The sequence below is a fragment of the Diadema antillarum genome, unplaced genomic scaffold (genome assembly GCF_040938485.1).
Source record: "Diadema antillarum isolate AM-2024a unplaced genomic scaffold, OU_Dant_1.0 scf00000030, whole genome shotgun sequence".
Taxonomy (NCBI): domain Eukaryota; kingdom Metazoa; phylum Echinodermata; class Echinoidea; order Diadematoida; family Diadematidae; genus Diadema; species Diadema antillarum.
Genome location: NW_027270919.1, coordinates 2,888,009 through 2,915,551, shown reverse-complemented (window position 1 = coordinate 2,915,551; position 27,543 = coordinate 2,888,009). Strand labels below are relative to the sequence as shown.

The following is a 27,543-nucleotide window of genomic DNA, read 5'->3' as shown; positions in this document are numbered from 1 at the left end:
CGGATACAACTCAGCAAAGTACTGTACGACGTCCATCCATCGCGTCAAGGACAATGCCGGGCCGCTGCCGTCAGTCTTTGAACGTTACTACTGTGTATTTCGCTACATCAGAATTCATCTTTTTTTCAACTACACCTGGTGCTTCTTTTTTTTGGAAGAATTGGCTGTAAAGTAGCACAAAAATAAGGACTAATCGGTAGCAGCGCAAATCTTAGTCCCACCTACGCGAAATAAAGTTGGTGAGTAAATGTCCCTTGTTGTAACGTTAAATGTCATTATTTAGGCCTAAAAATTACAGTTTTTTTTTATTTCTGCCACTAACAGTTAGGCTATTTCTACGTAGGCCCTACAGACATTGATGTGAAAGCATCTGTGATACCAAAATGGCAAAATTTCTGTTTTTCCCCAAAATTTTAGCGGGAGGGGGGGGGGGCAGTGCTAGGTGGGGGGTTATCATCACATAATTTCACTAATTAATTGTTAGGTCTAGTACCTGGTAACGGAACTCTCCTTCTTCCTCTTCTTCTTGTCAGTAGTCTGCTTCCTTCAACCTTGAAGATTCTTGCAGAACTTGATGATAGTGTGTGTCGTAGGGGTAAGGTGCATACATGTGCCAATAATTTACAGGGTGCAAGTAAAAACTGCCTCGAATCTAGAAATCGAGAATAGCTGTTGCTGCCTTCCGTCAGCAGGAGACGAAAGGCGTTCTTACTTTTTTAATCTTAGCCGTTAACTGAAGAGGCCGTCACAACATCGTCAGGGAGGGCATTCCAGGATCTACTACAGTTCTAGGAAAGAACGAGTTTTGGTGCTGTTGTGTCCGGGATTGAGGGATGAGGTAGGGATGAGGTAGCTATAATACTAGCCTTGGGTGTTCACACCTCTGGATGGTCTGGTGGATTTGGTGATGAAAGCCTCACAGTTGAATGGTACAAGCTGGGTGTGGATCTTGTAAGTTGTAGAACATCACAAGACGGAGATGTTCACGTCTCTGTTGTAGTGATGTCCATCCCAGCTCCCGCAGCATTGATGATACACTTGATGTATTCCGGTATCGGTTTAGAGTGTATCTGGCTGCCCTCCGCTGGATCATCTCAATCTTGCTGATATTCCTTGCAGTTGATGGATCCCACACGGGGGAGGCATATTCAACTAGAGGTCTGTCCCTTGTTCTGTATGCTGTGGTTTTGAGTTTCGGTGAGTTGAGGTGCAGATTTTTTTCTCAGGAAGGCCAGGGTGTTATTAGCTTTTTGGCAGACATTGTCAACATTGTTAGCTCAGCTCTCTACTACTCTCATCACATTACGGAACTCTCTACTACGTAAATTTATTAGAACTAGCCCAGCTCACAGAAGAGCAACGTGTGGTCCTTTAAGGACCCGCACCTCGCATTAATTATAATTTTATCATAAAGGCAAAGCATGTAATTTAATTTGAATTGTAAAACTAAACTGAAGTGAGTGTGCGCTTGTTACTAACAATGTTAGGCCTAGATTTAAGATTTCCAAGAAACACTAACAGACTCTGTTTTCACCACAGATGGCTTGGTTGTGGTAACCCTGCCAAGTTTCAGGCCTGAACACAGTCACAGTCCTGAAAACTTGTAGGCATAGGGCCTAGAACTCTATGATACTTTTTGTTCAGTGCACTTGCATAACTGTGCTGCTAAGTAGCAATTAAAGCAGGGTTTAAGTTAACTACAACCAGCAGCCCTGCTGGTCATAGTTAGGTAAATTTAGGTTTAAGGTATCATAGATTTTACTGATACATACTGCACTAATTAGGGCCCCTCATGAAGTGCAGGCACCTCCTAGGCTAGACGGACAAATTCGTCCGTTCAGAAGAGTCTTTTATTGTTATCGCTCTCCTCCGAGGTGAGGGGATCCATGAAGTGAGACACAGCCAGTCTCCGCGGAGCATATCCCTGCCGACCAGATACAGACCGATCAGACGGCGATCTTGGTTAACCTTGCACCCCCTCACTATGTTCTTCTCCTATAGCAAACTTGTCTGCACAGTGTAAAATACAGTACTTTTCTACAACTACTGCACTGGTCGTCGCGGATCGTTGGAGATATGCTCTGTGGAGACCGAGTCTATGGCCTATTTATAGTATGTACCGGTACGAGACAATAATGCAGATCATATTTAAGTCCTGTTTAATTGTTTTTTATTCTATTTCTTTTTTTTGGGGGGGGGGGCAGTGGGAGTTGAGGGGGTTCCTTGGTTATCATAATATTGAGGTCATTGCACTTGTAGTGTGATTTAAAAGATGTTTTAGGTAGGCCCTTAATTACTGCAGGGTAGTGCAGCCACCCTGACCGCAAAGTGTTCCCACAGAATAGCGGTGTACAAGGAGCGTTCCAAGCCCAGGTTATTGTAGGTTGGCCCAAGCATTGATTTAAGAAGTTAACTGCCATTGAAAGAGGGAAGAAATAGACCCATTATATTATTAAAGGCAATTTAAAAAACAAGTTGATTAACTGGTAAACTGTTTGATGGTAGAAAGCTTCATGGTGACCTTATAGAATTAATACAATGAATTTGGAGATGCAGTACTCAAAATATTTATTATTTTGGCCTTGTACATTCCTGCCATTCTTTTACTGAGCTGGAAGTAAATTTTAAAAATTTTTGTGCAAAGCAAAAACAATCCAAATGAAATGAAATAAACAGAATTAATAACTTCATACGTCTTCACCATATTTTGCTTAATTGTGAATATATTTTGTGACATTCACTGAAGAGATGACGTAATTTTTCCTTCAATATCATATAAATCACAGTCTTAATCTTTTTCTTTTTCTTTTTTAAACAAATAAAGTGTCAACTAATAATGCGATACTAACCCTATTTTGTTTTTCCAGTCATAAAATGAAATGAATGTATTGTACTTGTTGTACACTAATGAAACATGATGTTCTGCCTTAAGTAATATATAATTAGTACGGTAACAAGTTTTTATGCCTCCGCCACGAAGTGGTGCCGGAGGCATTATGTTTTCGAGTTGTCCGTCCGTCCGTACTTACGTCTGTACGTCCGTCTGCATTCGTTTACGCGATAACTTGAGTAATATTGACCGGAATTTTACCAAACTTGGTCCAAGTATAAAATATGATGGGGCAATTACTTTATTAGGTTTTGGGTGAAATCGACCAAAGGTCAAGGTCAAATCATGAAATTGTATTTGTTTATGCGATAACTCAAGACTGGATTGAGCAAATTTCACCAAACTTTGCCCGAGGATGATGTGTGGTGGGACAATTTTGTACTTGATTAGTTTTTTAGTGAAATCGGACTGAGGTCAAAGGTCAAGGCCAAATCCTAAAATTTATCTGTTTACGTGATAACTCAAAACTGGATGAAGCAGCTTTCACCAAACTTGGTCCAAGGATGATGGATGATGGGACAATTAGTTGAGCAGATTTTAGTGACATTGGCAAGAGGTCAAAGGTCAAAAGGTCAAGGTCAAATGCTAAAAATGTTGCTATTTCCCCCATATCTATGCAATGCCCAAAGATATTTTCTTGAAACTTAGTGTAGACATGTACTACTGTGTAAAGATTCTCCAGAGAGAGTTTCATGTCATAAGGTCAAAGGTCAAATGGTCAAAATTAGGTGAAAATGTTACAATTTCACTTTTCTCGCGAATGGTTCGATATATTTTCATGGAACTTGGTACGTACGCATGTACTGACTGGCAGGGATTATCTAGGGAATTTAGGGGTCATGGGTTAATAGTCAGGGGTCAAAGGTCAACTCCTCAAAATTTTACAATTTCCCTCATATACTAGTATATAATATGCAATGCTTGCATTATTAGTTTTAAAACTTTATATATGCATGTATTACCTAATGGAGATTCTCTGGGAAATTTCCAGCCCGAAGGTCAAAGGTTAAGGGTCAAAGGCCAGGTTTAAATGCAAAAAAAAAATATATTCTATTTTGTACTGTAATTACACTCACTTCTTCATACCTTGAGAATTACTCGATGCAAAAATTTATAAAAGGGTCGGTCAGAAGTCAAGTAAAAATCCTCAATTCCCCAAATATGTGTAACTGCACTCTTAGACAATTATAGCAAACCCAGTGTAAGGAAAGTGAACATGTAAGATATTTCTGACAAACCTGTCATTTCAATATTTTGCCAGTTATGTGAAACTGTCATCACACTTTGTGAAGACATTGTACTTTACACCTATTGGGAGAATCATGCATTTAAATGGCGGAGACATTAGTCGCCACAGCGACATTTCTACAGTAGTTTCACAAGGATTTTTTAGTGTGACAGGTATTTTCACAATATTTGAGAGACAAAGTGAAAGAAAACAAAAGAGCCCTCTTTCTGGTCCCACGTGTTACTGCACAATAAATTACCATTTGAGTTAATTACAGAATGAGTAATTTTCATTATTTCTGTTGTTTTGTGTGTAGATACCTACTATCTCCCAGAAACAACCAAACAAGTAGAACCCTAAGTTTTCATAAATATTCCTAACTGAAGTATATGGCTTAAATTTGTTTGTGATGTCCTATGCGTTACTGGTGGAAAATAGCATAGACTTGCGCGCCAACGCTTACATTAAAGTTGATAACAGAGGGGGAAGAGCAACCAGAGCAGAGGGAACAGCAGAAGAATCCAAAGAACACTGACCAAGACAGACATATACATACCGTGTGTACTCATTCTTCCACAAGACAGCAGTGGACTTGAACCTGCTTGACAAGGAAACAGTCACATCTACGTCCAATACAGTCTTTAAGCAGAGACTCCAAATGTGAAACACTTTTCCTGCCCTGCACATACACGCCACGGTCATTCTGTGGTGTAGTACAGTTAATTCTCGGTATATGGACGGAACCAGAACAGAAACAGAAACTGAAAAGTCACCAAACCGAGATGTTTGGTTCAGAATAGATTCTGAAAGAGTATCTAATCTTCAAAGTTATGTGAAACAATTCAAAGGGGACTTTGCCAACTTATTGGGAAGAAGGCACACCCTGTGGAAAAGTGTACTGAGAAAAGAGGATCTCAAGTGTTTGGACAGTCTACTATACATGAAATTGGGGTGTGCAGCTTTTTATTGATTTTGTGATGCCTGTCACATACGTCCAGTGCAGTAAAACCTCTAATTCATCGCATGTGATCACAGATTCAGTCCCTTTGCTTTTTTTTTCAGTTGCAGACTCCCTTCCACTATACAATAGATGGACATGGCAGTCTCATGGATTGAGATGGAGGAAGAAGATGATGACGAAAATGAAGCAGCAGAATATGCATCCCAGTGGAAGGTGGTCTATATTGAAGACATCACTGATGCAGGTAAGTGGCCTACAGTGTGCATGTAAAGTGATTTCTGTCAAACTGACACAGTTTTTGTCAAACTATTGGCTTAAAGTGAAAACTAAGTTTCAGTAAGTGCTTGAGAACCCGTCTAGCACCATTTCATTTTTGCTTGCAATATATCGAAAGAGTCCACTAAGAAACTTACCTGGCTGACGCGGTTTGCCGGAATGATGAGTCGGTTTGGAGTATTTTGAGAAAAATGATAATAGTAGGAAAACCGACTTTTATTCTAGAAGGCTCCAGACTGACTCGGTCTCGGGAAAAATTCGACCCTACTTCAGACAATTCACACGCAGTAAGTGATCGCCACATTCTACTTGCCACTGCATAATACCAAATGATGAGGCCTAAAACTGAATGGACAGGAAAGTGTGTGCTAACGTAATCCTGTACAAAACAAAACAAAAATGACAGCGCGCGGTCCTCAGTTGCTGAGACACGCGGTCTTTGGAGTTTTTGTTGTTGTTTATCAAGCGCCTTTGATTGTTCTAAAGGTGCTTGATAGGCGCACACTAATTTTGCATGCGCGTAAAAGAGGTTTTTGATGCGCGAGTTGTAACAACTTGGACCATTACTGCGAGTATAGTAGCCAGAACACGAAGCGCTAGTTTATACCTGCCGCTCCCATAGGACAACACTGTACAATCAGAGGGACAACCATTATAACTCATCCCGCCGTCAAAGCGAAGCCAAGTTATCCCTGAGTCCGAGTTTAGCCTGACCCCGTTCGGGTAAGTACTGAGACTGAACCTTTTTGGTTAATATTTCGCATTTTCGTCGTTACCCATCGAATATCTTGTAATAACATCGTTATCCTGCACATTTCCTAAGCATACGTTCACATTTGGGAGCGAAATTTGACAACTTGGATTTGGCCTCGTTGAGCCGGGTCCACTGCAGAGATTTTCTTGCAAGCGCTTTACTGGCTGCCGTTCTTCTTCGATCATGTTCAAATTTGGCATGAAGGTGTAAATGGGAAAATGAAGGACGCCTATATTGTTTTTGCTGGTGGTGCCCTCACTTGTTCCATCTTTATACATGAAAAGGTAACTTTAACAGGGTGTTCTTGTGGGTGCTATGCTGGCCTTGTTTCTTGACCATTCTTTTGTCGAGCCCACCGGAGGTGCAGGGAGACTAAGGGATCGCCTGCTGCGTCTGTCCGTCCGTCGTCTGTCTGTCTGTCCGTTGTCCGTCCGTCCGTCGTCCGTCCGTCGGTAACGCTACAAAAACTTCAATAACTCTTTACTCTGGGCTTCAGTTGCAATCAAACTTCGAGGGAAGAGGGGTCATACAAAGTTTCACAATTTACCGTATAAGAAGGTCACCTGAAGGTCAAAGCTCACAGGCAGGGGTCAACGAACTTTTAGAGCCCAATGTAAATTTTTTATGGCGCGTTTCTATTATGGGTCATAACTTTTGATCCATAACTTTTATTTGTGACTAAACTTGGATGGTAGATGTCTGGTAGGGAGTGGATGATCACCACAAGGTCAAAGGTCACAAGCAGGGGTCAACAAACTTTTAGAGTCCAGTGATAAGTTTTTATGGCGTGTTTCTATTATGGGTCATAACTTTTGATCCATAACTCCATTTGTGACGAAACTTGGAAGGTAGATGTCCCTTGGGGAGTGGATCATCACCACAAGATCAAAGGTCACAAGCAGGGGTCAACAAACTTTTGGAGCCGAATGTTAAGTTTTTATGGCGCGTTTCTATTATGGGGCGTAACTTTTGATCCATAACTATATTTGTGACGAAACTTGGAAGGTAGATGTCCCTTGGGGAGTGGATGATCACTACAAGATCAAAGGTCACAAGCAGGGGTCAACAAACTTTTAGAGCCGAATGTTAAGTGTTTTATGCCGCGTTTCTAATATGGGTCATAACTTTTAATCCATGACTCCATTTGTGACTAAACTTGGATGGTAGATGTCCCTTGGGGAGTGGATGATCACCTCAAGGTCAAAGGTCACAAGCAGGGGTCAACAAACTTTTACAGCCCTATGTTAAGTTTTTATGGCGTGTTTGTATTATGGGTCACAACTTTTGATCCATAACTCCATTTGTGACTAAACTTGGATAGTAGATATCCCCTGGGGAGTGGATGGTCATTGCACGGTCAAAGGTCACCACAAGTTCAAAGGTCACAGGCAGGGGTCAACATACTTTAAGGTCCCAAGGTTAAGTTTTCATGACACATTTTTTTTTGCCATAAATTTTTACTTTTTTATTTCTCTTTTTATCTGTTATATCTCTTTTTTTAATCTGTTATATCCCATTCGCGTACAAGAAATTGTACGTTAATGGGTGAGACACATTATGGCACTTGCCTTGTTATTTCATCCACGTGTGTGTACATTGTGTCAACTATTCCCAGGGACAGTTCATATCTTCTTTTACCCACTCCCCAGGGATATATTCCAATAGTAAAGTGTATTGGCTTTGTGATCTGAATAATTATGTACTTTTAATCTTCATGAATGGTGCCAGTAACTTCTCATTTCAGATGCTCAGATTTAAAGTTGTACCTACAATTAGTAAAGCATTTATTGCCACAGACAGTTCACCTTGTCGCTCCCCAAAAGTGTAGTCCATTACTGAATGAATGGACTCTATGATGAACATATACATGAATGGTGCCAGTAACTTCTAATTCTATACAATGTATGTATGTCTTTCCATCCTCAGTTGCAGAAGACTATGATGCCAACCCATGCTCAACTTCCTCCATTCCAAAACTGGAGAAGGAAAGAAAAGTTGTGGTCAGGACTTACAAGCTACCTCTGTGTGAGGAGTGTGGAGAAGCATTCACAAGCAGTGAAGATTTCAGACAGCACCTAACAAGACATGGATCCAGACACACCCAAGAGAGTCCTGCCCCACCAGGTAATGATGGTGATAGGAATGTAACCAACATGCATTATTCTCAAACCATAAAAGTGGCATGTGATGACGAAGGCAGCAACTTCCAACTAACCAAGCTGATGGTTTGACAGTCTTTGAGGCACTGGTAGGTTCCATGTATACCACTGATACAATTGTCAATGTTGAATCTTCACTGCCAGGAGAACTCCAGGTACGAGCAAGCAGCCGTGACAACTACTGTGACTGTGATGGTGATGAATTTTTATTTTTTAGCAATGCAAACCTGGCAAGAAATATGTCAAGTTAACGATGAAAATTCTACATTATGTGAAGAGCTGTTTAGCATGTGGCAGGTAGATATTTTGACAAAGGATGTCTGAATTGTAATAGTGAAGATGCTTATAACAATATTTGAAATTAGTTGAGAGAGTGACAAATCCTGCTGTTACAAAGATTAAAAAAATGCCCTATATTTTTTCACTTATCACCTAGAGCTTGAGGTCTCAGTTTTGCATAGATTAAACCTTCTATTTTTAGCTCACCTAAGCTGTTGCAATCGCTCTTCGTCCGTCGTCCGTGATGCATCGTCCGTCGTGCATAAATTTTTTACATTTTCATCTTCTTCTTGAGAACTCCATGACCGATTTTCACCAAACTTGGTAGGTAACATCCCAAGGGGGATAGGATCTCAATTTGTTCAAATGGGCACCATGCCCCATCCGAAGGGCCCCAAAAGGGGCCCAAATCCCCTAAAATTAAGGAATCTTAAAAAAACTTCTTCTCTAGTACCAGAAATGATAGAGCTTAGTCAATACTATGAGTTAGTACATTGATGACTGTAGTTTCAAGTTTTTTCATGGCGGGATCAGGGGTGCCCCCCTTGGGACCCAGGGGATGGGGTGAAGAGGGGTCCTAATGGGGCCCAAATTGTACATTTTCATTTTTTTCTTGAAAATGCCATGATGAATTTTCACTAAACTTGGCAGGTAGCATCCCTAGGGGGATAGATTCTCAAACCCATTGTATGGGCACCATTCTTCTCCTGGGGGCCCCAGGGGGCCTAGATTGGGACCGAATTGGGACCGAATTGTACATTTTCATCTTTTTCTTGGAAATACCAGGATGGATTTTCACCAAACTTGGCAAGTAGCATCCTTAGGGGGATAGAATCTCAAACCCATCATATTGGCACCATGCTCTACCTGGGGGTCCCCCAGGGGGGCCCAACCCACCCCCTCCAGTAAGGAATCTTTAAAGGACAAGTTCACCTTCATAAACATAAGGATTGAGAGAATGTAGCAATATTAGTAGAACACATCATTGAAAGTTTGAGGAAAATCAGACAATCCGTTCAAAAGTTATGAATTTTTAAAATTTTTTTGCAGTACCCGCTGGATGAGAAGACTACTGCAGTGTATGAATAACTTAGATGTCACATGCGTACAACAATATAAGGAAAACATAAAGAGAATTTCACAAAATTCCATCTTTTGAAAAAAGTACACATTCCCCTGACTTGTTACCGACAAATGTTATGGGTAATATTATTCCCCCTGCCTTTAGAAAGAGGCAAGTCAAGTGCTCTTTTATTATGCGAAAAAAATGAAAATATGTTGAATTTTCTTTTACATTTTCTTTATACTGTTGTACGCATATGACTCACAAGCTGTAGTAGTCTCCTCATCCAGCGGTTCCAACACAAAAATTTTAAAAATTCATAACTTCTGCATCGATTGTCCAATTTTCCTCAAACTTTCATTGATGTGTTCTACTAATATTGTTGCATTTTCTCAATCCTTATGTTTATGAAGGTGAACTTGTCCTTTAAAGATTTTCTCTAGAACCAGAAGTGATTAAGCTAAGTGCATACAATAAATCAGTACAGATTGATGAGACTGTTGTTTCAAGTTTGTCTATAGCAGAATCAGGGTTGTCCCCCAAACCCAGTGGGGTGGAATGGGTCCAAATGGGGACTTAGATTGTACATCTTCATATTGAAAACCCCTTGATGAATATTCATCAAACTTGGCAGGTAGCCTGCCAGGGGATTAGGATCTCAATTTGCCCAACAGGTCACCAAGCTCCCCTTGGGGGCCCCTAGGGGGCCCAATATCCCCCAACAGTAAGAAATATTTACAATTATTGTTCCTCTCTAAAACCAGGATAAGTGATAGAGCTTTAAGTCTTTTTTTTTTTTCAAACTGCACAGTCCAATATTCTATAAAGTACAGTGTACTTGGCAGATATTTTTACCAGTGTGATATAATTGTATCCCCAGAATAGAGTTCGGAGGATACTATGGATTTGGCCTCGTCCGCTGCCGCCGCAGAGATTTCCTTGTGAGCGCTCATCAGCTTGTTTCTTTTCCGATCGTCTTCAAATTTGGCATGAAGGTATATTATGGTTAGACAAAGATGCCTATTGTTTTTGGTGATGGCGCCCTCGCTTGTTCCATCTTTATACATGAAAAGGTAAATTCAATAGGGTCTGCTTGTGAGCGCTCTACTGGCTGCAGTTCTTCTTCGATCGTCTTCAAATTTGGCATGAAGGTGTATTATGATAAGACGAAGACGCCTATTGTTTTTGTTGATGAGGCCCTCGCTTGTTCCGTCTTTAAACATGAAAAGGTAAATTCAATAGGGTCTGCTTGTGAGCGCTCTACTGACTTCAGTTCTTCTTCGACCATCTTCAAATTTGGTATGAAGGTGTATTATGGTAAGACGAAGACGCCTATTGTTTTTGGTGATGGCGCCCTCGCTTGTTCCGTCTTTACACATGAAAAGGTAACTGTTAAAGGGCCTGCTGGTGTGTGTGACGCTGGCCGTGTTTCTTGACCAATTTTTTTCAAATATGGAATGTAAATGTATCATAGTCAAATCTATACATCTATACCTATTGATAATGCTGCCCTCACCGTTCCACCTTTTACAGGGTCAAAGGTCATCTTGATCATATCAAAATTTGCAAAAGTGCTTATTTATGCAATAACTTGTTTGTTACCCAACAGATTTTATTCAGACTCGCTTGGGAGGAGTATGGGTGATCATTCTACATGAAGGACACAACAGTTTGTGGTGACGGCTCCCTCAGTGTTCCGACTTTGGATGCCAATGCTCATTTCTTGTGTGTGCTCTATGGGCCACATTTCTTATCAGATTTTCTTCAAATTTGGCAAAAAGGTGCATTAAAGTGAAATAAAGATGCCCATATTGTTTTTGGTGGTGGCGCCCTCGCTTGTTCCGTCTTTATACATGAAAAGGTAAATTTTACAGGATCTGCTTGTATGTGAGACCCTGCCTTGTTTCTTGACCGATTTTTTTCAAATTTGGTATGTAAATGAATCATAGTCAAATCCATACACCTACACCTATTTGGATTTTATTGTATCCTATGTGTACAACAGTTGCCATATCATACAAAATTCTGGCCTAAAAAGTAATCCAGATGGAGTATGGGAGATGGGGTCGGGGGATACATGTGCTTGATTGCAAGTGCTTCTAGTATACAAATGGACACCATGCCCCAGCTCCCAAACTACCCCCATGACTAGTTTCCAGTGTTCCAGGCAAGAGTCTACTATAATGCATGGAAGGTGAACTTGCAATACTCAGGTGAGCGCTAGACCCCTGGGTCTCTTGTCTTATTTTTAATAGGAAGAATTTTGGTATAAAAAAACAGGCCCTAAGTTAATCCACAATGCATTTATTTATAAATTCCAATACTTAAAATGTGAATAGGCTTTGTGATCTGCATATCGTCGCTTGCTGGGGCAACAAGACCTCGTATCTACGAAATGTCAAATGTTCAGGAGAGCCAAAAAACATGGCAGCAAAGAACTGTGACGAATGGGATCATCTTTCCTTTGACATGCCGTGGTGGCTTCATTTTTGGAGTAAGACAGTTAGGATTTGGACAGGACATCACTTAACCCATTATTTGACCATTAATCCAAAAAAGTCATTTTCACCAAATTTGCAGTACAAGGTCTTGTCACCCCAGCGACCCCAGCTTGAGGTCTCAGTTTTGCGTAGATTAAAGGTGCATTGTCAAATGTGTACGCGGACGCACGACGCAAGTTTCCTATAGAGACCTATATGTTATCGACTCCTCTTTGGCTCTTACGCTGTGGCTCACTTCCCCGAGTCTGAAGAAGTCCAATTCACTGTAGTCAGTGGTCTAATCACAGTTCGGCTCATGATTAGGCTTAGGGGAATGACAGCTTTAGCAAATTTCTTTTGTGATGGCATAATAAGAAGCACATATGCACGCACCCTGGCATTGCTACAGACTGCGTGATGTGCAGAGAAGACAACAAAGGCAACGTTACTTAACAACACCTACACGCTTTACTCTTGATGACAGCTCAACTTTGGCTATCTTCATATCAATGCTGACAGTGATTGGCAGTATCATCAACAGTGCCCTCAACAGGACTATGCACCTTAAAGCTTCCATTTTTTTTTTTAAACTCTAACTAGGCTGGGGGGGGGGGGGAGGGGGGTGCCTCGGGGGGGGGGGGAGGGGGTGCCTTCCCCTCGACGTTCCGCGTGATGTATCACTATCGCGAAAAGCTATCGGCGCGATGTTTCATGACTTTTCTTTTGAGTCTCCCGCATCTTTTGAGACCAAATTTGCAATGCCCCGGGCGCGGTTCCGAAGTTGCGCATAAATGCGTACGTGCATGTCAGACCAAATGTTGCTCGAAAACATTAATTTTTGTACAATTTCAATGCAAACTGTGCTTACAGGCAAATTTCATAAAGCATGATTTTGGGGGGTTTTATTGATTAAAAACAATTATATCACTTCTTGTCCAGAACAATGTCATGGACAAATTTCATCAAAAAAAAAAAACAATAAAAGAAATAAAGTTGAAAACAAAGACATGAGAAATTCAAAATAAAACAATAAAATACTTCAGAAATTTTTATGATGGCACTATTTGTTTTTCTCGTACATTTGCTACAGACACTAAAAATAATATTTACTCAAAAAATGTGCCTGTTTCGCACTTTATTTTGTGATTTATTGCAAATTGTCTGATTCTGTGTATCATTTTGATTAAATTAGGCAAGCATAATTTATCATTAAAATATTTTTTTTTACACAAATTATTTTCGTGGTACTGTAGATTACATCATAGACAATGTGTGTGCCAATTTTCAGCGCGATTGCGCGATCTACGACCGAGATCAGGAGGCCCCCTCCGTAGCATAACAAACTTCTGTGGTCAATCCATCCTTGCCAGCGAGGCATAAGTGGTCCAAAATTGCCATTTTTCAGGGAAAAAATTTGCAGCAGGTTTTAGGGTACGGGTAATCAATATTATGTAATGAAGCTTTCCAAAGTTAAAATCTCATTATTGCTGTTGTGGAAGAAGAGAAGTCATACTAAATACCTTTCACCATTGGAACAGTACAACACCTCATGTACAGGTGACACTACAGTTGTAACTTTAGATTGGTGTTTTGGACATGACATTTTCTGTTAACAATTGAGGGTCTTTGAGAATCAGTTTAGTGCTTGGAAAAAATAAATTCACAGAGAGAGCACCAATTATTGTTAAAGGAGATGGCTAGTGTTCAGTAGTACTGTAGATGATCAGTGGGAATCGGTGGGAATGCTGGGGGATGATTTTTCCAATTTTTGTGGTATCCCACAAGCATTGGAACAATCATCCCCCAGCATTCCCACTGATACCCACTGATAAGTTACTCGTCATTCCCTTTTAATAAATGCGTGGCTAATGATGTGCAGATTTACACATAGCAGTATGAAGGTATCACCCATGCTTGAATCCCCTTTAAATGCATGGCTAATGATGTGTAGATTTACATGTACGTTGTAGCAATATGAAGGTATCACCTATGCATGAATGCAAAACATCCCAAGATACTATACATTTTTGTTTACAATTTTCTGTTAACTTTTTGTCATGTGCGAAAGAAAATTCAAATTCAAATACTTATATGGGAACCTTGTAACATTAAGTTTAATGAAACTGAATTAAATCAAGTTAGTAGCATAACGTTTCTAGGGCTTTTTATTGACAGTGATTTGTCTTGGAAATCCCACGTCAGTAAAGTAATATTCTTTCCAAAAATATGGGTGTTCTTAATAAACTGAAGAGTGTTTTTCCAAGTCAAATCCTGCTTAATCTCTATTCTACTTTGATTACTCCGTACCTTGATTATGGTATTCTTGTTTGGGGGAATGCACCTAGAAATCTTTTTAATATACCGTCCCGTGTTCAAAAACGTGCCATCAGAAATATCAACCATTTGGGATGTTTGTCAAACACGAATGATTTATTTTTCAAAAATAAGATACTGAAAACATCAGATTTATTTAGTTACAATGTCGGCATATTTTATGTATAAATCTTCTGCCAAGGAGTTACCGGATGTTTTTTCTTGCCTGTTCAGGAAAAACTATTTGATTCATAATTATCCTACCCGCCAAAGTGACGCATTTCACCTTCCACGTACTCGAACAATTTTCGCTCAAAAAACGATAATATATACGGGCCCTAGATACTGGAATGACTTCTCCCCCGAAATAACAAGCTGCTCGTCTTTATATTACTTTAAACGCAAATTAAAAGAGTCTTTATTGAGTGCATATCTTGCAGAAACTGAATACACTGTCTGTAATTGCAATGTCTTATGTAATATTGTGGTATGTTATTGTCCGATCAAACACTCTTGTCAACCCACTGCAGATTCCATTTTGGGCCTTGCTGTCAGACTCTCGGAAATTCATCATCAGCTATTCCACATTCTACTTCATTTCCCTCTCTTCTTCTTTCCCTCTTCCTCGCTCTAACTTTCTATACAGAGCTTGACGGCAGGCATCAAATGGCTTAATAGCTGTACATGTTACTTTTTGTGTCTTACTGATCATATCTTGGCGATAGTTGTAATGCAACAACAGTTTATATTGTGTATACCAAAGTAGGCTTTATGATTATGCAAATCATGTTGTACTCCTGAAACCAGTGATAGCTCGGTAACAGTAATGGTTCACATTTTAGTATTTTTTTTTTCTTATTTGACACCATTACATCATCTGGTCTTATCTTCTATCCGTTCACCGTTTCTTTTTCACAAACACTGATTACTCGGGGCTTACAGCCAAACAAGCTTGCTTTCATGTAGGTCCCGTCGTACTTTTTGTCTCGCCCACTGGAGGTGAAGGCGAGACTAAGGGATCCAAATGGCATCTGTCCGTCGTCCGTCGTCCGTCCGTCCGTCGTCCGTCCGTCGTCCGTCACAAATGTTAAAGTTTACCTGCAAGACTCTCTTATGATGCATAACTTGGCATCTGTTACAGCAATGGCAGCCACACTTGGGTGATAGAAGCACTAGGGGTATCTTCATGTTATGGTGTTGTCAGAGGTCATGTGATGATGTCAAAGGTCATTTGAGGTCATATATTAAAGAGTGTGTGCAAGACTCTCTTTTCTATGTTAAAGTTTACCTGCAAGACTCTCTTTTGACAAATAACTTCACATTACTTGCTTGGATTACAACCTAACTTGGGTCATAGATGCACTGGGGGTACCTTCATGTTATGGTGCCGTTGGAGGTCGCAGGATAAGGTCAAAGGTCATTTGAGGTCAAACGTTAAAGTTTACTTGCAAGACTCTCTTATCACATGTAACTCGACACATGTTGCTACAATGGCAATCAAACTTGGGTGATGGATGCACTGGGGGTGCCTTCATGTTATGATGCCATAAGAGGTCACATGATAAGGTCAAAGGTCATTTGAGGTCATACGTTAAAGTTTACTTGCAAGACTCTCTTATCACACGTAACTCAGCACATGTTGCGACAATGGCAATCAAACTTAGGTGATGGTAGATGTCTCTTGGGAAGTTGAAGGTAACCACAAGGTCAAAGGTTACAGACAGGGGTCAATGAACTTTTAGGGCCCAATGTTAAGTTTTTAGGGCGCATTTCGTTTATGGCTCATAACTTTTGATCCCTTTGTCCGTTTGTGACCAAACTTGGATGGAAGATGTCCCTTGGGGAGGTGAAGGTCGTCACAAGGTCAAAGGTCACAGACAGGGGTCAACAAACTTTTAGGGCGCGTTTCGATTGTGGCTCATAACTTTTGATCCCTATGTCCGTTTGTGACCAAACTTGGACGGTAGATGTCCCTTGGGAAGTTAAAGGTCATCACAAGGTCAAAGGTCACAGAAAGGGGTCAACAAATTTTTAGGGCCAAATGTTAAGTTTTTATGGCGCGTTTCGATTATGGCTCATTACTTTTGATCCCTTTGTCTGTTTGTGACCAAACTTGGATGGTGAATGTCCCTTAGGGTGTTGAAGGTCACCACAAGGTCAAAGGTCATAAGCAGGTCAATTAACATGTGGGAGTTTTAAAAAAAATATTAATTCCTTGTACGCGAATGGGCGAGACACAATTCGGCGATTGCCTTGTCTTTGATCAACCCCATGTCGATTTCGATTTTGACCAGTTATCATTACATATAATTACTGTTAATTATCACCATGTATATTGTTTGTGTTTTGCACATTGTTTACAAGGTGAAAGAACTTGTTTGATTTCTGTTATAATGTCCATAAATGAGAAGTATAGAAATAAGTGAATTGCATTGAATTGAAATGAATTGAATTTACACGGTACAAGATGTAGAATTAACCACAACTAATATTTTACGGCACCTGCTAGTCCAGAGACACAAGTATGCCTATAAAATGAACCTGGGATAGGGATAGCTGAGTGTCTTTCATTTACTCATCCGTGGAGGATAAATTGGAAGTAGAGTTCCAAAATAAATAAACCTGAATTATCTATTGTATGTAACTCATATTTGATATTATCTTTCACATCATCTTTCTGCGGTTTATACAAAGTCTGCTAGTTTGAAAAACAACTGATGTTTACATTATAGTAAGCAAATAATCAACGTTGATGAAGGTGATGGGATAAATTATCACTTCAGAGGCGATTTGGATGTAGCTATCTTTCCGAAGCGCAGCTGAGGAAAGATAGTGTACACATTCAGATCGCTGAGAAAGTGATAGTTTATCTCATTGCCTGAAACTGAAAATTGATTATTTGCTTTATATTCCACATCTAGGGTCCTAGAAATTCAGATTTTATTCCACATTGGAAACCGTTTTAGCTGTCTTTATGTATCCTTAGGGCTTAGGCTACACATGTGCGTAGATGACAAAACAAGGAACTTGCTGCGCGAACCGGGCAGCACTGAAGTGAAAGTGTGTTGCACTGTGTACTATCAAGTGACCGAGGTCACATGGTAGTCCACAGTGCATTATTTCGCGGGTACACATCTTGCATTAGGGCTTTGTGGACTGTGTGGAGATCAGCGAAACAAAAGGGACTATCAACATAGAGTGTAACAAACTCTTCTTCTCAGGTGATGTGATGGGCAAAACTATGCTTCATCACATGATCAGCTCTGGACCAATCCAATTGCAACATTCTTAGTACATATGATATGTGGAATATAATAAATACTATTTGGACGTGAGACATCAGTGGTAACATTACTTTTTACTTGACAATGTATTTAATTTTTTTTTTTTCACATTCAGGTGTGTTTTTAATTGTATGTTAACTACTGAGTCATGTCCAAAACAATGGCCTTTTGTTAACAGTCACATCCGAAACATTGAGCCAGAAAAATATCACCATAAGTTAAAATGACTGAAATCTGGTGATACCTATATCATTATGTTACTTCCTAAGCACATTTTCTATTTACACCGTTACTGATCCATGTTCTCTCATTTTTAGTAAAGAAATTACAAAAAGAAACAGTCATTTTGTAAAAAATTAATATTTTACATTTTCCTCCTCAAATATGCAAAATTACATCTCCCTATCAAAAAAAAAAAAAAAAAAAATGGTAGCTTAAATTTTGAGTCTATATTCCAAGCAGTAAATATTGATAAAGATGGAAAGAGAAGTTATATATTTGTATGCTTCTTTGTCAAGAAATGGAAAAATGGATTTTTATAGAATTAGCTTCATGTGTCAGTTTGCCTCCCTGTATGAATTTCCTTTTCATTGAAACATGAGCTCTGAAAATTTTTTCCCCATTAAATACCAACCCTGAGAGAAATGTCCAACAACATTTCGAAGCATAAAAAACAATTCTAAGTTTTATCCATTTTGTCCCTCAGTTACACCGTTGATCTGAAACAAGACCTATACATGCGTATTTCTTATACGCACATGCTTTGTGTGATATTTGTGACAAATGTTGTCTATAATTGTTTGACTCCTTTGAAACAGATGATGCTCTGGACACCGGAGTCCAAGGCGGAGCTGATGCTGAGAAAAGTGTGATATCAGAGGCATCTAGTCATATGCAGTCGTTAGCTGGTAAACTTGTACCGGTAACACTGGCCAAGGTCATAAGCGCATGTGACAGAGCAGACACTTCAATGGAATACAACTCTGGGTCTCATGAGAACTTGTGCTTGACAAGCAGCAAAGAGTGCCATGTTTCTGGAGGCTGCTTATTCAATCATGCAAAACCCATGGGACTACAAGTACATGAGGGGGAAGAAATATTACAGTGCAAGTGGTGTGCAAAAGACTTCTGGACAAAGTGGGACCTGAACAAGCATGTGAGAATAGTACACCCAGAAGAAGTACAACTACATTTTGGGCAATCCATTTACAAGAGTGAAATGTGTGTCAAGGAATGGGATCTTAACAAGCACAAGAAACTGCATTCACAAGAAACCCTTGCCTTGAGAAATGTGTTGAAGTGCGAGTGCAGTTCCAGGTGCTTACCACATGGCTGGAATCTGGAAACACACAGGAAGAGCCAAGTTCTCAAACAAGATTATGTACACGCTCCTAGAAAAGTTGAAGTACAGAATGGTGTGCCAGAGCAGTTTACAAAACCCTCCGTCTGCCACATTTGCCGGAAGTCATGTGGAACACCTTATAGTCTCAAGAAACACATGCTCATCCACAATGAAGAAGCGCAAGCCAAATCTTGCAGCGTGGGAGTTCTCAAAGGTAAGAAATGTCCTGTTTTTGTAGAGTATTCTTTTTTTTAATGTATTTAATTCTACATATATACTTGCACAATAAAAAGTACACTCTGAAGCACTAGCAAATAAATGGCACAACGTTCTGTCTCATATCATAAGCTGTAATACATGTAGTCCATGGCCCAAGCCAGATATTGGTACCACCTGAGGTGGCAAAACCTTTTTGGTGTCACTTTGTTTGTCAGGCACAGATATGCTTGTCAAGGTGTGATAGCATTTCCAAATGAGTACAATAGCTTAGTCATAATAAATGAGTTTTTAGCCAATTTGGTCTCGTTTTGATTATATCCTTATACTTCTGAATCAAGACAAACTGCTATACAAAGAAGAGCACTGTCTTCTGTATGTCTGCAGGTGTTTTGTTGTGTGGTGTGCTTTCATAGTCTTTATTCAATGCAGCAAAGGGAATATCCAAAGGTTATGATGTCCACAGCGCTTGGCCTTTATTCAAGACGGCAAAGGGAATATCCAAAGCGTATGATACAGTGTATATCATATCCCTTTATCTAAAAACACAAAAAAGCAATTCCTCATGGATTTTGCCGTAATTTTGTAGAGCCCACCTGAGGTGTGGGGAGATTAAGGGTGGGATTTCACGGAGCACGCGAATGATTTGCGAAGGACGTGAAGGGCAAAATCCAGCATTCGTATTTTAGTCTGCAAAAGTTCGCCAAACGAATGTGAGGGTTCAGAAGTGTTGTCAGTTGTTCGCGAATGTCGTTTTTACTACGGCGATTATTTTTAAAAAGTTTGACATTTTTTGCAAACCTTTTCCGCACACTTGGTCAGTTGGTCGTGATTTGCTCGTGAATTGTTCTCGAAAGTGTCTTCAAAGCCTCGTCATAGGCGGAAGACCTTTGCAAGACACGCGCAATGTTCGCAAAATGTTTGTGAAACCCCAAAGAGACTTCGAAACTTTGGAGAATGTCTCGCATATGTTAGGCGAAATCTGCGAAGTTTTTCCGATCATTTTACGACGTAATCGCAAACTGTTCGCGTACCTTTTGAGACATTCTCGCGAACGTTTAGCGCACGTTTGGGGGATGTATGACTTTGTGGCATACAGCTAAACATCAAAGAAAAGAAATTTAAGACTAGCAAAGAGAAAGAAATGTTTGATATACAAAAAAAGAATCGCAGAATACACTTAAAATACATTGTAGGTATTAGGAAAAAGAATGTAGGCAAGCACACGATAGAGAAATGAGAGAAAACGAAAGGAGAAATAGAGGAAAGAAAAAAAATTCAACTCAAGACAGCTTCCACCTCTCCTTGGGTACATTTTATCCCATGATTATTGGAAATTTGTTGTTGTTCGCATTTCTGTCGCGTGTTCCTCGTGTACGTAACATGCTGTACTTTTGCAATGATACACACGACATTCACACATACGTCATGGAAACTTCGCACAAATTGCGCAAGAATAGTTTTTGGCTTCATTATCGGAACGCATTCGGAGAAAAACTTTTCCGAATGTTGGATTTTGTCATTCGTGTCCTTCGCAAATCGTTCGCATGCTCCGTGAAATCCCACCCTTAGGAATCACCTGCGGCGTCTGTCCGTCCGTCGTCTGTCTGTAACGCTACAAAAACTTCAATAACTCTTTACTCTAGGCTTCAATTGCAATCAAACTTTGAGGGAAGAGGGGTCATACGAAGTTTCACATTTTGCCATACTGTAAACGTCAATATTTTCACGCGATTAATTTTTCGCGCTGAGCGGCTCGAAAACGTATTCGCGGGTTCTTAAATTCGCGCTCCGCAGCAGGTTACTTTACTGTAGTACACATTCACTGCTTTCATCCAAAGCCTCTGCTACATAGCTTGCTATGCCAGCGTACGACAAGCGACGTAGCGAGCGGCTCGACTGCGAGTACAAGCACTCAAATACGTAGTACAGCTGTGACTCTAGTACCGTAGTCACGGGGGACTGTAGCATCGATGCGTGCGGTGCACACATGCATGCTACAGTACACAGCAATCTAGGGTATCGTCTCTTCGCACAGTACTTGTAGCGTAAACATGCCTGTACATTGTACTACGTAGCAGTATCATCGATGAAGCGCACACAATTCATCCCGTTCAAAATGTGCGTAGAAAATTGTGAAGATATATTCGCGCGTTTTTGAATTCGCGCTAGCCGAGCGTAGCGCGAAATCCGCGAAAATTAATGTACCGCGAAAATTTCCACGTTTACAGTATATGAAGGTCACCTCAAAGTCAAAGCTCACAGGCAGGGGTCAATGAACTTTAGGGCCCAATGTTGAATTTTTATGGTGCGTTTCTATTATGGGTCATAACTTTTGATCCATAGGTCTGTTTGTTACCAGACTTGGATGGTAGATGTCCCTTGGGGAGTGGATGGTCACCACAAGATCAAAGGTCACAGGCAGGAGTCAACGAACTTTTAGAGTCCAATGTTAAATTTTTATGGCGCATTTCTATTATGGGTCATAACTTTTGATTCATAACTTCATTTGTGACCAAACTTAGATGGTAGATGTCCCTTGGGGAGTGGATGGTCACCACAAGGTCAGAGGTCACAGGCAAGGGTCAACAAACTTTTAGAGTCCAATGTTAAGTTTTTATGGTGCGTTTTATTATGGGTCATAACTTTTGATCCGTAACTCCATTTGTAACCAAACTTGGATGGTAGATGTCCCTTTCCATAGGGAGTGGATGGTCACCACAAAGTTAAAGGTCACAAGCATGGGTCAACAAACTTTTAGAGCCCAATGTTATGTTTTTATGGTGCATTTCTATTATGGGTCATAACTTTTGATTCATAGCTCCATTTGTGACCAAACTTGGATGGTAGATGTCCCTTGGGGAGTGGATGGTCACCACAAGGTTAAAGGTCACAAGCATGGGCCAACGAACTTTTAGAGCCCAATGTTAAATTTTTGTGGCGTGTTTTTATTATTGGTCATAACTTTTGATCCACAGGTCCGTTTATTACCAAACTTAGATAGTAGATGTCACTTGGAGAGTGGATGGTCACCACAAGGTCAAAGGTCACAGGCAGGGGTCAACAAACTTTAAGGGCTCAATGTTAAGTTTTTATGGCAGTTCACAAGCTCAGTAAGCTTGAGGAGTTTTCTTTAACAACCTGCAAGCTTGCGACAAGCTCACAGAAATTCTGATAATGGCCTGCAAGCTTGTGGTAAGCTTGCGGAGATTTCTGCATTACCTTCAAGCTTACGGCCAGCTTGCAGAGCTGTTAGTTGTCTCACGGCAAGCTTGTCGTAAGCTTGCACAGCTTTCATATGGTCTTGCAAACTTATCTGCAAGCTTGCGATTATTTTTGCAATCATATCTGCGACCTTGCAATCGTCCACAAGCTAATGGTAAGTTGCTGCAAGCTTACCGCAAGCTTGCAGCAAGCTTACCAGGGGATGCCAAGTTTGTATCATGCTTGCAGTAAGATGGCAATAAGCATGTGCAAGCTTGCGCTCTTTAATACAAGCTAATTAAGGTTGCCGCAAGCTTACTGCAAGCTTGCTGCAAGCTTGCCGCAACCTACGATTTTTATAAGGGATGTGCCTTTAACAGAAATGAAATTTGGCACCTTTTCATTGGTTATTCATACTGTAAAAGTGTGGAATTTTCGCAGTGTTGAAGTTTTCCCGCATTTTGCGCAACCAGAAACTACCACGAAAATAAAAGCACGGGAATATTTTTGTTAGCCATATGTTCCTGTGCGTCATGTCTTGATTCCACGGAATTAAAAACACGCAAAACTCTTCTTACCCAGCCAAGCGCAAAAATATCCACTTTTATAGTACTCATTTTTACTATTCTGTTAATGCATGGCTTCAAGACATCACCAAGAATCAAAATCTTAACCCCAAATCAATATTCATCACCCAGAGAGGCCCCAAGGATGTAATTAGCACAATTGCTCATTTCTGTGCTCACTGAAGTGTATTACAGTGTGTGTGTGTGTGGGGGGGGGGGGGGGGGTTATCTGAATAAGAGTAATAGTAATAGTAATCCTGCAATAATGGTTTTGTACCAGAGCAGAGCGGGCTCTGAAAAATTCGAACGAGCCATTAGATTGACTCGACACGGTACCGCGACAATCAATATACACGTATTGTACGAAACCATTATTGCATGACTACTAAGACATGAGAGCACTTTGGGGCGAGTAAGTCTCACAGTGTTAGTTATATGAAAGGTACTTTAACCTGAAACACAAACTAAGACAAGGAAACTCAGGGAAACTTTTGAGGTATCAAAACTTTTATCTTTAACCCTGTGGTCACTCAACCGTGATATTCTGCCCTCTTGTCATATGTTACGACTGGCAGAACATAAATTGTATACTGTCTACCTTCTCATGCTGGAAATTCCAGCATTGTGCCAATGTCATTAAATTGAAGTTACAAAATTTCGCTTGTGAACTTAAAAAATTGACTATTTTGCCTTATTAGAGTATCATTATTAGATGCTCACTGAAGCATGAGCAATCGATATTCACTGAATTACTTGAGAGGTAGCTATTACAGAAATACAGCTACATGCCTCTGTATTCAGATTTTCTGAAAGGTTCCAGATTTAGAAATTACAGCTATTTGTTTTAGGGCAAACTTATTTTTACTTCGTGTTTACTTTGTAGTTTAATGTCATTTCATTATTTCCACAGGTGAAACAAAGAACAGTGTTGTAAATGGCGATGAGGATTCTGTTTCTGGAACAAGCACACCTATTCAAAGTGAAATGCAGAAAGACTTTAATATAGCAGAATCCGACCAACACTGCAATTCTGCACATGTTGCAAGAAATACAAAGTGCCTTCCAGTTGCAGATAAAATGGATGACACAGCCTCAGTGAATTTTGAGAAGACTAACACAGCCCCATCAGCCTCAACATCGCACAAACACCAAGGCAAGCTTTTGAAGGGACTTGAGCATAAACAGTGCAAAGTATGTGGGAAATCCATATTAAAGAAAAATATGATTCGCCATATGAGGATGCACACAGGGGAGAAGCCATTCCGCTGTAAAGTTTGTTCGAGGTGCTTCTCACAGAATATGACCCTCGAATGGCATATGTCTTTGCATGGTCTCAAGCACACACATGATACAGCTAACCAGGATTTGTTTAGTGAGACTACGAGGGCAACCTCTCTTGATGTGTCACAGAAAACGAGGAAATCATATGAACATCAAAGCAAACACCAGTCGCAGAAATCCAAGCCCTTCATTGTAAGAGAGAACTGCAAAGTTTGCGGAAAATCTGTAATAAAGCACAATATGAAGGTCCACATGAGGGTGCACACGGGGGAGAAGCCATTCCAATGTAAAGTTTGCTCATGTTGCTTCTCACAGAAAAGTTCTCTCAAACGGCACATGTCTTTGCAAGGTCACATGCACACATATGATACAACTAACCCAGATTCGTTTAGTGAGACAGTGAGATCAACCTCTCTTGATTTGTCAAAGAATAGGATGGAATCACATGTCCACCAGAGTAAGCCGGAGTGGGAGGGATCCCAGCACTCTTTTGAAAAAAAAGAGCAGTGCAAAGTGTGTGGGATATCTATAATAAGAAGAAATATGAACTTGCACATGAGGGTGCACACGGGGGAAAAACCATTCCGCTGCAAAGTTTGTTCAAGGTGCTTCGCACAGAGTGGGTCCCTCAAACTGCACATGATTTTGCTTCATGGTCTAAAGCACACTACAACTAACCCAGATTCGTTTAGTGAGACTATGAGCACATCCTCTCTTGCTGTGTCACACAAGTGGATGACTTCATATGAAGACCAAAGTAAGCCCCAATTGAAGAGAGGCAAGAAAAAGCAGTGCAAAGTATGTGGGATGATCATATTTAAGCACAATATGAGGGTCCACATGAGAGTGCACACAGGGGAGAAGCCATTCCGCTGCAAAGTTTGTTCAAAGTGCTTCGCAAGAAAGAACTCCCTCACACGGCACATATCTTTGCATGGCACCAAGCATACATATGATAACCCTAACCAGGATTGGTTTAGTGAGACTACAATGAGCACTACCTCTCTTGCTGTGTCAAAAAAGCGGATGAATTCATATGAAGACCAAAGCGAGTCCCAATTGAAGAGAGGCAAGCAAAAGCAGTGCAAAGTGTGCAGGAAATCCATATCTAAGAGCCATATGGCTGTCCACATGAGAGTGCACACGGGGGAGAAGCCATTCTGCTGCAAAATCTGTTCAAGGTGCTTTGCAAGAAGTGACTCCCTCAAACGGCACATGTTTTTGCTTGGTCCCAAGCACACATATGATACCGCTTACCCAGATTCATTTAGTGAGACCATGAGAGCAACCTCTCTTGATGTGTCAAAGAAGAGGCTTGAATCACATGAACTCAGTGAGCCGGAGTGGGAGAGATCCCAGCACTCTTTTGTAAAAAAAGAGCAGTGCAAAGTGTGTGGGAAATCTATAATGAGAAGAAATATGAAGGTGCACATGAGAGTGCACACGGGGGAAAAGCCATTCCGCTGCAAAGTTTGTTCAAGGTGCTTTGCACACAGTAGGACCCTTAAACGGCACATGATTTTGCTTGGTCCCAAGCACACATATGATAATGCTTACCCAGGCTCTTTTTGTGAGACTGTGAGCACAAGCTCTCTTAATGTGTCAAAAAAGCGGATGAATTCATATGAAGACCAAAGCAAGCCCCAATTGAAGAGACGCAAGCAAAAGCACTGCAAAGTGTGCGGGGAATCCATATCTAAGCACCAGATGAAGGTCCACATGAGAGTGCACACGGGGGAGAAGCCATTCCGCTGCAAAATCTGTTCAAGGTGCTTCGCAAGAAGGGACTCCCTCAAACGGCACATGCTTTTGCTTGGTCCCAAGCACACATATGATACTGCTAACCCAGATTCATTTAGTGAGACAGTGAGATCAACCTCTCTTGATGTGTCAAAGAAGAGGATTAAATCACATGAACACCAGAGTAAGCCTGAGGGGGAGGGATCCAAGCACTCTTTTGTAAAAAAAGAGCAGTGCAAAGTGTGTGGGAAATCTATAAGCAGAAGAAATATGAAGTTGCACATGAGGGTGCACACGGGGGAGAAGCCATTCCGCTGCAAAGTTTGTTCAAGGTGCTTCACACAGAGAGGGTCCCTCAAACGGCACATGGTTTTGCTCGGTCCCAAGCACAAATATGATAATGCTTACCCAGGTTCGTTTAGTCAGCCTATGAACACAAGCTCTTTTAATGTGTCAAATAAGTGGATGAATTTATGAAGACCAAAGCAAGGCCCAATTGAGGAGATACACTGTACAAGCAAAAGCAGTGCAAAGTGTGCAAGAAATCTATATTGAAGCACAATATGAAGGTCCACATGAGAGTGCACACAGGGGAGAAGCCATTCTGCTGCAAAGTTTGTTCAAGGTGCATCGCAAGAATGGACTCCCTGAAACGGCATACTTTGCATGGTCCCAAGGATACATATAATAACGTTAACCCAGATTCGTTTAGTGAGACTTTTAGGGCAACCTCTCTTGATGTGTCAAAGAAGAGGATTAAAGCACATGAACACCAGAGTAAGCCCGAGGGGGTGTGATCCAAGCAATGCTATGAAAAAAGAGAGCAGTGCAAAGTGTGTGGGAAATATATAGTAAGAAAAAAATATGAAGGTCCACATGAGGGTGCACAGGGGAGAAGCCATTCCGCTGAAAAGTTTGTTCAAGGTGCTTCATACAGAGATGGTCCCTCAAACTGCACATGGTTTTGCTCGGTCCCAAAAACAAATATAATAATGCTTTGATGCCCAGATTCGTGTAGTGAGACTATAAGACAAGCTCTCTTAGTGTGTCAAAGAAGTGGGTGAATTCATATGAAGACCAAAGCAAGCCCCAATTGAGGAGATACAAGCAAGAGCAGTGCAAAGTGTGCAAGAAATCTATATTGAAGGACAATATGAAGGTCCACATGAGAGTGCACACAGGAGAGAAGCCATTCCGCTGCAAAGTTTGTTCAAGGTGCTTCGCAAGAAAGGAATCCCTCAAACGGCACATGTCTGCCTGGTCCCAAGCATATGATACTGCTAACCCAGATTCAATTACTGTGAGGCTATGAGCACAACCTCTCTTGATGTGTCAAAAGAGCAGATGAATTCATATGAAGACCAAAGCAAGTCCCAAGTGAAGAGACGCAAACAACAGCAGTGCAAAGTGTGCGGGAAATCCATATCTGAGCACCGTATGAAGGTCCACATGAGAGTGCACACAGGGGAGAAGACAGTCCGCTGTAAAGTTTGTCCATAGTGCTTCT

General features: G+C 40.7%; 1 protein-coding gene across 1 annotated transcript; it reads left to right on the top strand.

The window, feature by feature from the left end:
* Positions 1-57: 57 nt before the first annotated feature.
* LOC139740969 (uncharacterized) lies at positions 58-27,335 on the top strand. The gene is made up of 5 exons (XM_071651556.1): positions 58-239; positions 5,181-5,323; positions 8,036-8,233; positions 18,506-19,243; positions 23,926-27,335. Exons 2-5 carry the CDS (start codon positions 5,209-5,211, stop codon positions 26,511-26,513), a joined length of 3,639 nt encoding a protein of 1,212 aa, XP_071507657.1. The 5' UTR covers positions 58-239; positions 5,181-5,208; the 3' UTR covers positions 26,514-27,335.
* Positions 27,336-27,543: the final 208 nt, after the last annotated feature.

What these genes read in the sequence shown, in the direction of transcription:
- LOC139740969 (XM_071651556.1), top strand. Translation starts at nt 5,209, where the DNA reads ATGGACATGGCAGTCTCATGGATTGAGATGGAGGAAGAAGATGATGAC. An exon ending in TGAAGACATCACTGATGCAG is followed by an intron (nt 5,324 to 8,035) that starts GTAAGTGGCCTA and finishes TTCCATCCTCAG; the next exon opens with TTGCAGAAGACTATGATGCC. An exon ending in CAGCGTGGGAGTTCTCAAAG is followed by an intron (nt 19,244 to 23,925) that starts GTAAGAAATGTC and finishes TTATTTCCACAG; the next exon opens with GTGAAACAAAGAACAGTGTT.